Below are 15,616 nucleotides of genomic sequence, written 5' to 3' on the forward strand. Positions count from 1 at the left end.
GGAGGAGGGAGAGAGTTCCTGATAACATCCGACCTTTTGACATGAAGTTCAAACAGATGATAAATCCCTCTTAGGAATCAAGGTCCTGCAGGTAATCAGAAAATTGTTTAACTGCATGTTTATTTGAACTTATTAGAGGGCGAAGACACTGTGTGGCAGGAAGAGAAAGAATATTTTCCTCTATCAATGAGTCAGCTGACTTATTTAGACTTCCACTTTAAAGTTTCTACAGTGCTTGTGTTAATTTCAATTTCAGCTGCACTTGAGTTGGAAGTATTTATATTAATTATCTCTCCTCTCTGCCAGCTGCACTGCTGTCACACTTTCCTTGTCTCCTGTCTTTTGTAATGCACATGGAGTCTTGGAAGCTGCTTAGAAAAGCGGTTACCCACAAACATGGCAGAGAAATCTGCAGTCTTTAGGACAAATCTCCATGGGAACGTTGAGTTTCTTTAATCTTCTGCTGTGATTCTGGAAACCAGGTTTCTTGTTAAAATTGCATTTAAGAAAGCAGCTTACTGAACAGAGCTGTCTTTCACCTGGTTACTTAAGTGCACGTCAACACACTGACAGTAATACAAAAAGGAACACGTTTTTTTTCACAGAAAAGTAATAAAACAATCAGGTACTTCAGCTGTATGTCTTTAAGGCTTTAAGTTTACCTATGGCTGAGTCTCACACAACCAGGCTCTGTGCTCCATCGTGCTGTGCCGGTACTGTAGAATAGTCTGCCTGCAACCATACATCATTCTCTTCAAGACGAAAAACTCTCAGGCTTATTTGAATTTTTTCTTTTCAAGCAATCATAATCGTTTTAGGCAGCAGTAAGTGCAGGATGCAGCAACGATGACGTTGGGAGGCGAACCGTGGCATTAAAATGTCTAAATCCCAGAACAATACCCAAACAGACATGCTTTACTGCATGATCCAAATCTTTGTCAAAACTTCCCAATTTCAGTGTGTCAGAGGTAGTTGTTGTCTCGTGTCGTGACGGGGATTTTGAACATGGTAAGACACAGATAGCGGAAAAGGAGAATGTTGACTGAAATAATTGGGTTGCAGGTTTATACCAGCAGCCTACATCTGGTGAGTGAGATGACCTATTGCTAGTAAATTTGCAACACTTTTTTTTCTTTCAATATCAACGCTTTGTTTATATGTATACTTACTGCTCCTGTGCAACGCCTTGATAAGTTGCTGCTCTAAAAATAATTTTCCAACTTGGGATCAACAAAAACACCCATCTATCTGTCCCATTCATCATAGCAATTCTCATTTGTATCACTCCCCTCAACAACTGTAAGAAACTGTGAGAAAAGAACTGTTAATGAACAATACAAGAAGGAAGATCAAATTTTCTCACTGTTGACTCACTGACAATTTCTTCCTAATGATGCAAATCCACAAATGCTCCACTGTGCGCTCGCATTCCCTTTTCAAAACGGAACTAATTAACTTTTCAGACTCTTTTATAGCCATTATTTACAAGAGACTGACTCTAAAATGTCTCATGCACGAGATAAAACAAAATCAAACCAATGGGAAGACTGTGTGTGAGTGACAGCAAAGGTTGTGGGGCATGACATGAAGAGCTATAAACAAGATGCAACGTGTATTCAGTTCCTCTTTCACCTGCACTCAATGTGCCCACGCAGTGACATAAACTAGACTCTATGGAAATATACAGCCATATTGTAGTCTCTTCTAACATCTACAGCACAAGAAAACAGATCCTGTACAGGAGAGAAGTGAAGTTTAAATCTCCCCCTATGTCTCAAAGTCACTCACATAGTCTAAAATAATAATTAAAAAAAGCTTCTTTTTGTTTTGTTTTTAATTAGAAAAAAAAAGAGAAGTCAGTACTTTCACCAATCAAAGCCTCAGTGTGGGAGACTAGAAGAAATCCTTACCCACAAACGTGTCAGGTTGAATTCACACTTCGACTCGTAGAGTTAGATACCAAAGACATCTTTTAGACAGGTTTTGCCTACATTTGTGGAGCTGCTGCATGTTAATTCTAAACTCTGTAGACCAGATGGATAAAATGTTAACACCGTGAGCTCTTTATCTTAAAACAGAGAGGTGACGTGTGCATATAAATTGCTGCATTTCTGATTAAATTTCCCTTCAGATTTGCCTGCTTTGCCATTGTATTTTCATTTATATGTGTGCAGCAGCTGATTGGTGTGTCATTTTTTGTTGTTGTAAGATCTCAGTTGCTGGGCATTATCCTATTTTTAAACATGTGTTTATGTATATCTACGAATCTGAGAGTGCTTCTAGTGTTTGTGTGTGTGTGTGTGTGTGTGTGTGTGTGTGTGTGTGTGTGTGTGTGTGTGTGTGTGTGTGTGTGTGTGTGTGTGTGTGTGTGTGTGTGTGTCTTCCTGCTCCCCCTTGGGAAAAAAAAACCCAAATCCTGTCATTTCCACGTTTCTCTTTCCCAATCAGTTGTCAGGACTGTGAATGGGTGGTTTGAATTTGCAGATCGCTGCTGAATCACACCACATTAGTGTCATACATGTTTATGACGCTGATGGCGGAGGCGGACGATTGCAGCACAACAGAGAGAAAAACAAACAGGTCTCCAAGGTGATCGAGAAGATTTCTGAGACTGAAACCAATGTGCTTATTATGAGTCTGGCAGGCTAAATAGGCTGGAGGATAAGCCAAGAGCCTGATGGAGCACAGAAATCACTGGCAAATTGCAAACCTTAGTTTTGGCACACAAGCACTTTACATAATGTATCTATAAAGTTGCACATGTCAAACATCTGCAACAGACAACATCGGAACACAGGTGAAAACACTGCTCAGCTCAGCTGAAAAAAATGCCAACAAAGATGCACATTTTAGCCAAAATTAAATGGAAATGAATTGTTTGGATGGAAAACAGTGTTGATTCGTGTACCTGTGGCTGGATCAACAATCCGCTCAATCAAGTGGTCGTCTTGGTGAACCCACTCGCCGTTGCACTTAAAGTAGATCTGTGTAGCGGGGGTGGAGCGGCATGTCAGAGTCACCGGCTTGTTCTTCACGATGTACTCGTCCTCAGGCTCCACTAGGAAGCGAGGTAACTGGTCCGAGAAGGTGCCAGGAAGTGTTGCTGTGGCGGCATGTTCGGAGCCTTGGAGAATAAAAAAAAAAAAGAAAAGAAAAAAGCAGAGATTTTAGAGGGATGCCAAATAAAACTGAAAAAAGCTTTTAAAGCTTTTCAAGTTGTCATGAAGGCAGGAGCTGAAACCTTTTCGTGCCTCGTGGTTGTGACTGCCTATCTACTGAGCGAAAATGCAGCAAATATCTAATGCAGAGATTCAGTGTCCTTGGTGAATTTCAGCTCATACATATGCATATGAAAGAGGCTGAAGAAGACAGACACAGAAGGACAGACAGAGTGAAAAAAGAGAGTCAGAGTTGTACGGAGGAGAGTTGGCAGTGACAGAGCTCGGCCTTGTGTGCTCTTGGCTGGGTCAGAGGGAGAGTGTCGTCCATGTCTTTACTCCAGCTCTTAATCAAAGCCCTTTAACATCACCGCTGATGGACCAGCAGCCATAAATCCCGTCTCAGCGACTAGGCCACTTCACACTGTGTTATACGGCTCTTCAACCAGGACTCTAACTCTACCCATATTAAGCACGACAGGGCAGGAGGCAGGGAGGTTAAAGATGACTGACAGCTAGACAGTCTGTTAACTCAGAATCACTTCCTATATACTATACATGTTTTCTTTATAATTACAGAATCTTACATGACATTGAGGACTTATGGATAGAAATAATAGGAAAGATATAGCTCCACTGTGCAAAGCTACAGGAGCTGTCCTTGCTTGGACAATACTACAGTTCACAGCAGAGTTCTGTGCTCGCTGAAAAATGTTCAATACAAATGCTGAACGACACAAAAGAGCCTACAGCGCACGCATCCTTCCTCCACGAACACAGTTTCTCCCTCTCTAAACATATTAGGCTTGTGCGAGAGATAGCGAGAGGACACAGAACAGAGTAGAAAGAGGGAAATAACCTCTTTACACCACCGACACTCAGGGGAGACCAGTAAATCCCAAAATAAAACCCCTTTAAAAGGAGTGTAATATTAATTTACTGCCCTGTATCCAATATGGCTGACAGATCAGGCATTAACAACCGTCTCCATCACTCCCTGTGCAGCAGGAGAGGACGGGAGTCCACATCTCTCATAATGAAACGGCAACACTCAAGCTGACCTTTCTCTCCTCTCGTGCTCTCCTCCCTCACCCAGCCTTTGTTCATCCTTACAGCTTGCTGATGCCCGGGTCAGGGATAATATTACGTTGCATCATGAAATACCAATCTTTAGATAAAGACATTATCTGTCAGTTCCACTACACATTATATTAATGTCTCTCTTTCTTTCCCTTTTTTTCTTCACCCCTGTGTGCTGAGTTGCTAATTTATCAGGATGAGATATAGTGAAACGCCGCTGCTGCCGCAGCTGAACCCCGTTAATGTTTCATGTACATGTTTAACTCTTAATGAAAACTAAATGTTCTGTGTCCAATGAACGACATACATCACTTGCTGACACTTTGCCATTGTCCCCATTTTCCGATGACATTTTCTTATTGTATGCATTTGCAGAGAAAAATACAGCAGCTTTTCTTTTATGACAACATAACTGCCCGACATTAGCCGCGACGTATGTAAGATTCTCATCTCGTGGTGTCGAGGAAAAGGCCACAGTTCATCAGAAATAGTGAGTATAATTGCTTTAAAGGAGAGTCAAAAGTTTTGCAAATAAAAAGCGCAAGATCAGTAGGTCAGCCTGTTTGAAAATGTGTTGGTTCTAATGATGGCGGCTTCTTCTAATGGGCCAGCTTCCAGCTCTGTGACCGCGGCCATTAGCTGGCTGGGCTTGACCCCCTGTACTCCCTGCAGACTGAAGACGACAGCTCACTAAAACAGTGGGTGAGACTCACCCCACACCTGCCAGGTTAATCATCTTATAGAAGACAGATGATGTTGAAACAGAGAGCGAAACCAACGCCACCCGAGGAGCCTGACGAGTTGTGAGAATGACTTGATGAACTCCTGATGCCGTTAACTCGCCGCTGGCTCCTCATTTGTGCGGTCACATTCAGCACGAACTCTCAACTTCTGATGATGTTTCCACTTTGTGTTTGAGGGTGAGGGCGCTTGTGTGAATCACTAAAAGGGTGGGGGTTAGTCTTCCATTTTAGAACATGTACTTTAGGTTAATGAGGTTAAACGCGTAATTTCTTTCGAGAAGTAAATTGTCATTTTATGGGAGGGCATTCTAGTCACGCACTGCTTTATGTCAAAGCCATAATGGAGGGTTGATCTGTAGTAAATTGGCTTAGATTATTGTCACGGCACAACATACTTCAAAGTCAACGTGCGCGCGCGCACACGCGCACACACACACACACACACACACACACACACACACACACACACACACACACACACACACACACACACACACACACAGAGTATCAGCCACTTAACAGACTTCTTGCGGGTCAATGCACAAATCAAATAGACATACAGCAGCACTATGGGCACTGCATTAGATTCCACTGAGTGTGATCGGCTAAGGCCGTCATTAATTGCCAAATGCATCTGAGCCCGTTGCCAGATCATTTTGCACACGCACAAACAAACATTGGACACTGAATGTCTCCCCTGTTGATCGTACGGCCAATGACAATAAATTAATGGATACAACATGGTGGATGTGTTGCCAGGGCCCACCGACAGTTACATAAAAAAAAAAAAAAAAAAGAATCCCGGAGAATATTTTGTATTCTTGTACGTTTTAAATGAAACACACCCAGTTTTGACCTGATGTTTGTCTGCAGCTGCATTTCTCTCGAGACCCACTTCATCTGACCTAAAACACACACACAAACACACACACAACAAGGGTGCACCAGCTGTCAGTGTGCTGAGCCATGATGTCCAGGGCAGATTTCCTGCTGCACACAGACCTCATGTCTCATCTGTCCAGCTGACCACGTCAACTCCCAAGTCAGGGACTGAATGCATCCACAGGAGGAGGAGATGATGAAGTGTTTACGATGCAGTCAAAACGCACTTGGAAATATATTTAAAAATCTAAAAAGAGGGGATATTCCTATCATCACTGTAACCATGATCTATGTGCGCACACCGCTGCAGTTCAAAAAGCATACAGGATTAGATTTTCACAAATGTTGCCGTTTGGTAAATCCCTTTTGTTACCTGCCATCATCAATATTTCATAATGATTTTTACTTTAATGTCACTTACTGTATCACTTTCCAGGAGTAGGTATCTTTTTTTGTATAGACAGAAATCTCAAGTCTCATTTTGAAACAAAATTCCCCCGTACAAATCCTCCCTCGTCTTCTGCTGGTGTCAGCGTGCTGCTTACTGTTGACATGTCTTATCGCCATTTGTAAAATAAGCATTTATTTTTAAAATTTCTCTCCTATCTACTTAAAAAAAAACAGAACTGCAGAACGGACCACAGTATGAGGATGTCAGCAGGGAGAAAAATCACAGCCGGAGAGGAAATAACCCTCTTTTGTGTTTCTCCCTCACGGCACCAACACATCATGTGCCCTTTGGAGCCAATTACATTTTTTTTTTTCGACATCATGTCCCTGAAGGAAAGCATCATTGAGCAATCACGACATAATTTACATCACAGTGATGAACAGCCGCTATAACAAGTGTTTTATGACACCATCAGTGCCTTACGATGTCCTCTGAAATTAATTCAATTAAAATTACTACCCAGAATATTAAATATTTTCATGTTTAGCTACCATTAACAACAAAGCCAAGATCAAATTTGTCTCAAACACTTTGCTGGTTGACGTTTTTCTTCAGAGTGGGTTTGTTCAAGTGCTGTTCTGATGCTTTTTAAAGCACTCTGTGTCTTTATATAGTAATCATTGTGAATATAATGTACAGTGGGTATGGAAAGTATTCAGACCCCTTTAAATTTTTCACTCTTTGTTTCATTGCAGCCATTTGCTAAAATCAAAAAAGTTCATTTTATTTCTCAATGTACACTCAGCACCCCATCTCGACAGAAAAAAACAGAAATGTAGAAATTTTTGCAAATTTATTAAAAAAGAAAAACTGAAATATCACATGGTCATAAGTATTCAGACCCTTTGCTCAGTATTGAGTAGAAGCACCCTTTTGAGCTAGTACAGCCATGAGTCTTCTTGGGAATGATGCAACAAGCTTTTCACACCTGGATTTGGGGATCCTCTGCCATTTTTCCTTGCAGATCCTCTCCAGTTCCGTCAGGTTGGATGGTGAACGTTGGTGGACAGCCATTTTCAAGTCTCTCCAGAGATGCTCAATTGGGTTTAGGTCAGGGCTCTGGCTGGGCCAGTCAAGAATGGTCACAGAGTTGTTCCGAAGCCACTCCTTTGTTATTTTAGCTGTGTGCTTAGGGTCATTGTCTTGTTGGAAGGTGAACCTTCGGCCCAGTCTGAGGTCCAGAGCACTCTGGAAGAGGTTTTCTTCCAGGATATCTCTGTACTTGGCTGCATTCATCTTTCCTTCAATTGCAACCAGTCGTCCTGTCCCTGCAGCTGAAAAACACCCCCATAGCATGATGCTGCCACCACCATGTTTCACTGTTGGGATTGTATTGTGCAGGTGATGAGCAGTGCCTGGTTTTCTCCACACATACCGCTTAGAATTAACGCCAAAAAGTTCAATCTTGGTCTCATCAGACCAGAGAATCTTATTTCTCATAGTCTGGGAGTCCTTCATGTGTTTTTTGGCAAACTCTATGCGGGCTTTCATATGTCTTGCACTGAGGAGAGGCTTCCGTCGGGCCACTCTGCCATAAAGCCCCGACTGGTGGAGGGCTGCAGTGATAGTTGACTTTGTGGAACTTTCTCCCATCTCCCTACTGCATCTCTGGAGCTCAGCCACAGTGATCTTTGGGTTCTTCTTTACCTCTCTCACCAAGGCTCTTCTCCCACGATTGCTCAGTTTGGCTGGACGGCCAGGTCTAGGAAGAGTTCTGGTCGTCCCAAACTTCTTCCATTTAAGGATTATGGAGGCCACTGTGCTCTTAGGAACCTTGAGTGCTGCAGAAATTATTTTGTAACCTTGGTCAGATCTGTGCCTTGCCACAATTCTGTCTCTGAGCTCCTTGGACAGTTCCTTCGACCTCATGATTCTCATTTGCTCTGACATGCACTGTGAGCTGTAAGGTCTTATATAGACAGGTGTGTGCCTTTCCTAATCAAGTCCAATCAGTTTAATTAAACACAGCTGGACTCCAATGAAGGAGTAGAACCATCTCAAGGAGGATCAGAAGAAATGGACAGCATGTGAGTTAAATATGAGTGTCACAGCAAAGGGTCTGAATACTTATGACCATGTGATATTTCAGTTTTTCTTTTTTAATACATTTGCACAAATTTCTACATTTCTGTTTTTTTCTGTCGAGATGGGGTGCTGAGTGTACATTAATGAGAAATAAAATGAACTTTTTTGATTTTAGCAAATGGCTGCAATGAAACAAAGAGTGAAAAATTTAAAGGGGTCTGAATACTTTCCGTACCCACTGTATGTACATAAGGGTTCTGGGAACAGGAGCACTCTTCATGTCACTGTCAGTACAACTGTGACAACATAGTGATCAAACACATGAAAAGAAATAGAAATGGGGTCTGTAAAGGAAAAAAAGCATCATCCACCATCATATATAATGTGGAGGACGGCAGACTGATGTTTGTCCCCAGATGACAAACATTTACTCCTCACATGTCTGGGATTCAAAATACATTTTTCAATGAGACAACCATGCTTCAACAAGCAGTCCTTCAACCACACACACTTGTCATGTTTCAAACACATGTTCACGTATGCCGCATAGACACTATCATGGTGGCCGAAATACACACAGGAAGCCTAAAAAAAAATCGTGCATGTATGCAAAATATAAAGGACAAGGATGCAGAAGAGGACGAAAAGCTGCTAACAAACAGCTTTGTCTTTCAATCAATGACAGATGCAGGGCTATTTATGCAAACAAAAAAAGAGCAGGTTTGCACAGCAATGCTATGAAACAAACAAATTCTGATACCATGCAATATTCCTGGTGATTAGGGTTGGTATGGAAAACAATCAATTACTGTCAGCAAATATGCACTTGTATGGAAACAGCTGCGAGGCATTAAATAAACATGTAGGGGAGCTGGCACCCATAGCAACCTAAACTTCATCATATCACATTTGTATCGGAGGAAGGAGGATACAGAGAGGCTTGACAAAAAAAAAGAAAAGAAATCAGAGACTGAAGGACAGAAGGAGAAGATGGCCCTGGGAGGATGGGAGTGAATATGGAAATTATTTTCACACATGCCACATTATTATAATCTTCACCCATTTAATTGAAAACAAAATTGGCTGGTAAGCATGTACACTGATGCAGGACTGTATGTCTGTTTGCATATATTCATTGAGGATCCTAATAACAGGCTGCCTACAGTGTTCCTGACAGGAATATTTCCATGATAGATTCACTCCTGAAGCTCGGGTCACATTGTCAACTTTGAGAATTGCCATCAAAAGCAGGCAACATAAATCATCTTTACTCAAATAGGCAGCTCTTTGAATGATTAAATGCTGCTTTTTGAGATGTGTCACTAAAATGTTTGTCAACAAAAGGGAAAAGAAAAAATGTTGGAGCTGTTGTGTAAATATGGAGCACAGCAACACTATTTAACGAGCTTTACACCTTTGAACAGGAGCTTATACATCTGCTTATTCCAGAATGTTGATTCCTATTTATCAATTTTTCTGCTCATTTATTTGAAGTAAAAACTTCAGTGGAGGGGTCAACGCAGGGAAGCAACTTTGTGCCATCTATCAGCGGCACCACCAACGACATCTTCGCTTCAGCTCACCTTTCAAGGCGACGCCGTCTTGAAAGTGACTGTCAGTGAGACCGGCTGCATGTGTGTCTGTATATTTGTCTGCATAAATGCGCATGTTTGTGCAAATGGGTGTGAATAAATGGCTGAACGTGATGCCGAACCAGATAAACAGCTGGGAGCCTGAATTGTGTAGGTAACAGCAAGAGTGCGTGACAAATTCATCGTTTCGATTGAAATAGTTATACGGTCTAGCCTTCGATTGTGAAACCACACTCTCTATTCTTAGAAGCATCATTAATAGTGTGGAATCTCCAAATTAAAAGAAATAATCATATTCATCACTGAAGTGCCACAGCTGATGCTTTGTCCTCGTTCACTTTCAGATGTTTCCACAAGCAGTCCAGTTTTGGGACTAAATCTGCCTCTCAAACAATCAGTGGTTTAATCACTGGGTGTGACGTCCAATGAACTGAAGCCTGCACTAGAAAATTCTCAGCTATTTTATTCATGTTACATTTTATTCTGTCCTCTTTAATTGCAAATTAAGTGGGAGAGCGTTTAGCTGCTTTGTGAAGAAAATAAACTTTTGATCATGACCTCATATTAAATAGCATCTCCTAAAGAGATGAAAAGCTTAGTTTCAACTAAAATACATAATTCAAACCCAGAGGAAAGCAAAGATCAAGTTGCATTATTAGTTACCCAAATGCGCTTTTTTTTGAGTGCGTTTGTCTAAAAATTATTTCTTGTTTCTTGTTGTCGGCTCAAGAAACATTATCACTCAGAGAGTTGCATCACACATCTATTTAACACTTGGAACACTCGGTGTAAAAGGTCATTTCAACCATGCAAAATATCTGGCTGAAAAAACATGAAATTCAATTCAAAGTCTTTAAAAATGAAAAGGAGCTACAAAATATTTTGGTGAAATCAAAGAAGCTGAGGAGAAAAATATTCTACTCGTGTAAAGCCTGTGCAGACATGACGAACACTTGACAGAGGGCTCATTTTCGAAGAAGATCCAGAATGCTTCGCTGTAGCAAAACTGGTGATGTAAATGCCTTCAATTCTTCAAAGCTTCACCTATTTGGCACTTCGTTGCATGATGTTTCTCAAAAGAGCCACAGAGATTTAAACACATTTGACTTAATAACTACATGCAATCCTCAAAGGAACTGAAGACATCCTGAGCTGTCAGGAGGGGCACTCGCAGTCGCAGTCTTTGCCATCCAAGGCACGCACACGCTCACGGATTTGTCGTCCCCTTACGCTTAGCCGGAAACGAGGTTATCCCGAAGCAAGTTGATTATAGAAGTCGGAGCAGGCATGGGAAGAAAGAGAAATGCAGACGGAGAAGGAATGTAGGCATTCTTAAATCTTTGAAATGGAAGTTGGGAAATAATGGGAGGAAGGAGGAGAAAAAAAGTCGAGACAATTTAGATTACCAAATTAATCCTTTAATTACTGGATATGCCTACAGCTAAAATGAGAAGTTTCTCACACTCCATTTTACAAATGGAGGACAATTCAAACTGCAGAAAGTGAGGCAGACCGCTGTAATGATCAAGAGCCACAAACCTTAAAATAATCAAATGGTGTCAATCTATATTGTTCACAATGCTGGAAAAACTAAACAAAACACTACAAATTGCAATTCAGTGCTGTAATGAAACTCACTGCATCCCATTTCTCATGTTACAAATAGTGTTACTTGGAGTTTTACAATTAGATAAAACATGTTCTCTCTCAGCTGGCCTTGCAGCATGTCCTCACAGATAATACACTACCAATTTAGGGTCTGTAAAACAAATGAAATATGTTGGCAAAATAACAAATGAAGAGTGTATAACTGCTGATGTCTGCACAAGCTCCTTAAAGTTGTTCATTATGCTCTGAGGTGTTTTGACCATTGTAAAACGGGCCGCTGCGACACTCATCAACCCCCTCGACCTGCCTGTTCTTTTCTTTTCCTCCTCTGCGTCTCATCATTTATTGTCCTCCAGGTAAAGATCCAGGTCGGAACAAATGGAGAATGACTCGCATCGTCTAATTAGTGTGACGGAGCTTCGGAGGCTCCTCAGCATCGGACGGAGAATTAGAACACAACACAAAGATATGATCCATAACAAAGCTGCGATAAAGCATCACCTGCTCAAACGCTGATAGCCGTAACACAATGCCAGCACCAACTTTTCCAATTTACTAAGCCACCAGTCCTCGGAGTGGTGACACAATGTGCAATGGGACTCATTTACAGTTCGCCACTAACATTAGCACAAACACATGCTTAAGTATAGAGGGCAACTGTCACTGGTTTACAGATTGACTAGGCAGTCGCATTGAACTTCATTATTTTAACAAGACAAGATACAAATGGCATTAACATGTGATCTGGTTCTGGATGCTCTCATTGGAAAAAGAAAAGAAATACACTTGTTAATACACTGTGTATGGAATACAAAGCTCTGGCTAGTAATGTGATTGAATCTCAGGCAGAAGTAAAAGCAATCCGCACAGCATATATATCAATATTTTATCGTATCGTGATGAGACTAGATATTGTCTTAGATTTTTGACAGGTTAATACTGTAATATTCCTGTTTCTAAAGGCTGCATTACAGTAAAGTGATGTCATTTTACCAGCCTGCAGCCTGTAGCTGCTCTACTTGCCTTTACACACTTCGTCATTATATCCACATTACTGAGGATTATTTATCAAAAATGGTATGCAAGTATTTTGTGAAAGCCCCAGTACCCATCCCAACAATATTCTTAAAACATTCTTAAAAAAAAGTTTGAAATATTGGTTAAGCATGAAAAAAGCTGTCATGCCACATCGTTTATTGACCTGGGATGTGTCAGTTACATCTCTAATTTGCCAATTGAGAATTAATCACAATGCAGGCAGAAATAAGAGAACAGAAAGGATCCTTAATGCCAGGCGTTAATTGAAAAGACAAATTTCTTCATTCGGTCATTATTGAAATACAGGTTGCATGTTTACACCTGATGTAACTGGGACCGAACTAACGTGTTAGTTAGTATGCCAAGATCTTCTAAATTAAGAAAAATCTCATCTTTTATGTAGCTCCATAAATTTGTTTTGGTTTATAATCAAATGGATTTCATAGCAATCCATCCAACATTTTACTTAAAAGCACAAAATTGTTAGTAGGATTAATCCTCTGGGAACCAAATTTCACAGAAATCCAAATTAACCAAAGCAGTGGACAGACAGCGGGTGCTAACTTTATCGCCATGCGGCTAACATGACTAAAAATAGTTTCTGCCCATTTTAATGAGAATGAAAACAAGACAAGAATAATAATTGCTCTAACTGTAAGAAATGCAGACACATAGCAGCAGCATTATTAAAAAAGGCATGTGTTTACCACAATACTGCATGTTCACAAATAACAGACTTAAATCCACAGGCTGCAGACCTGAAAGAGAACTATAACTGGGAATTATGTAGATACGCGTGAACCTGTCTAGAAATGAAAGGCATAGCTGGTTATCAGATATGACTTCCCGTCCAAAGCAAACCAAAGCACATCTGAACTCCACGTGTGTTTAGGGTATCAGTCGAAGGCAGCAGCGGTGTAAAGAAGGGGAAACTCATTTCAACCTGAACAGCTTTCTGATTATTCTCAAAGTTTTCTTTTTCCCCGGCTCTTTCCAGTCCTCCTGACATCACAACCGAGAGCAAAGACACACTGGCGGCTGGGACTTAGAAATGCATGAATACAAATCGGTTTTGGAAGAAGCACTGCTTTCATTACTCAAAACACACCTTCGCCTCTATTTCGGGTTAATCTACCTCAAAAAATGAATTTGAGTTTTCTTAGCCAATTTAATGAAGTTAAATAAAATATGAAGCAATAACTTTCGTCATTATAATGAAGCTCTGCATGTGTGACCGCAGCCACCTGTAACATTCACAACAGCTCATGCAAGACAAAACAACACTGATACTCGGTCTGGTCAAAATCCCAATAGCTGGCTCAACGGCTTAGCCTCCTCACCTTGATGAATATTTGCCTCTTTGAGTCTGACTCATGTTATTTGGCAACGGTAATCACTCTTGTAATTTGTACATGACTCCTTACCGGATCATGTACATTAAGAATGATGGAAATAGGACCCTGGACATGCAGAATAACCCTTTGCACTGATAGACGAGTAATGACAATAATGATGTATGCCGCTGTGCAATCACTGAGGTTATTAGACGTCAGTGAGGTAAAAATAAAATAAGGTTCACATTAGGTTTAAAACAATGGTAAATGGAAAATACGATGCCCCAGCTGCTCCCTAACAGACCCCAATACAACAAACTCTTCCTAAAATACAGTTTCTACTTGTTTTTCCTCGCACAGTATAATTTCTTCTGCTTTAACAGCATCGACGCTGGTATAAAAAAAAAAGAGAGATAATGAAGAGATGGTAACACACTTGAGCACAGCGCTTGTTCCGCCTTAACCCTGCAGATCAGATGTGATGTTATAGGCTTTAAGTTACTTCAGGCTCTGACTGCTGATGCCTACACAATGTAATTTCCCACACCTGTAACACCCAATTCCTATCACTCCGTCTCGAGAGAATCTTTATTTCCTCACCTCATCCTAATTTTCTTAAAGAAATATTTAAAAAAACGTATTTAACAACGCTAGCATGTCAGTGGGTTCATAACATTTTAAAGCATCAAGTCTTGAGGGAAATTAAAGACAATGAGGATTTAAGATTAGCAGGCGGAGTGATTGAATTTAGTCAGTCACAAATTGACTGTTGAATTCTCCGGTGGGGGAAGCAGCATTTAAACGGTAACACTGGCAATATACTATAATTTATTCAATGTTAACAATTCCCCCAAAAGACCAAAACCTTTCAAACCTTAAACTTCAGAACATTCAATAATATATAAATCTAAGATTGATAATTTCATAAAACATCTGGGCAGCTGACCTTTTTTTAAACAACAGGAACATATTTGTTAAGGACTACTTTTGGCTGCACATTAATCCATTGTTTGGATAACATTGGAGCTCTATATGGCACAGAAGAACAATATGTCAAGGTTTAGATAAACAAAAAATGTATGGTTCATTTCGGTTTTTCAAATGATTTGTTAACATAAAGACAAATAAAGAATATGACCAGACATATTTAAATCCTTTACTTAAATGAAACTAGCAATACCATCATATAAAAGTCTTCAATGAAAAGTTAAAATATTAAATAGAAGAAATAGAAATAGAAGATCAGCCCCTCGCATGTTAAAGATGTAACTCGCCTCTGTGGTGTTCAGCAAATTTATATAAAAGCATTGGTAACCTGTAAATAGAATATTTTTGTTCGTGTCATGGGAAAAAACTACAAAAATAAACTGTGAATTTACACGTCTAATCCAAAAATGTGAATAAACCTGTATCTGTAAATGAATCATAACATTTCAATTAAAAAAAAGTTTTTTCTTTATATAAAAAGACTTCAAATACGTTCCCAAATGTATTGTAAATTCAAAAATATTTAGTTTTTATTTATACGGTAAGTGATAAATTCAAGTTGATTGTAAATACAAATTCTAAAATGAGATACAATCAGTGACAATAACCGTAAAAAAAAGTATTGTTACTGTAATTTTACATAGAATTGTTTGTGACTTAACTACTGATCGGTCATCTATCAATCTAGTATACTTCGTAGAGTGCGGTGTAATTTGAA

General features: G+C 40.1%; 1 protein-coding gene across 4 annotated transcripts in view; it reads right to left on the bottom strand.

The window, feature by feature from the left end:
- Positions 1-15,616, bottom strand: part of unc5a (unc-5 netrin receptor A) — a 135,036-nt gene that overhangs the window by 65,604 nt on the left and 53,816 nt on the right. For all 4 annotated transcript variants that reach the window (XM_069696969.1, XM_069696968.1, XM_069696967.1 and 1 more), the window contains exon 2: positions 2,909-3,124. In XM_069696969.1, the coding sequence (XP_069553070.1) occupies positions 2,909-3,124 (216 nt within the window). The remainder of the gene's footprint in view (positions 1-2,908; positions 3,125-15,616) is intronic.

This window comes from Brachyistius frenatus, unplaced genomic scaffold (genome assembly GCF_029030835.1).
Source record: "Brachyistius frenatus isolate BFR_SWC_R1_liver_20210118 unplaced genomic scaffold, ASM2903083v1 Contig_22, whole genome shotgun sequence".
Taxonomy (NCBI): Eukaryota; Metazoa; Chordata; class Actinopteri; family Embiotocidae; genus Brachyistius; species Brachyistius frenatus.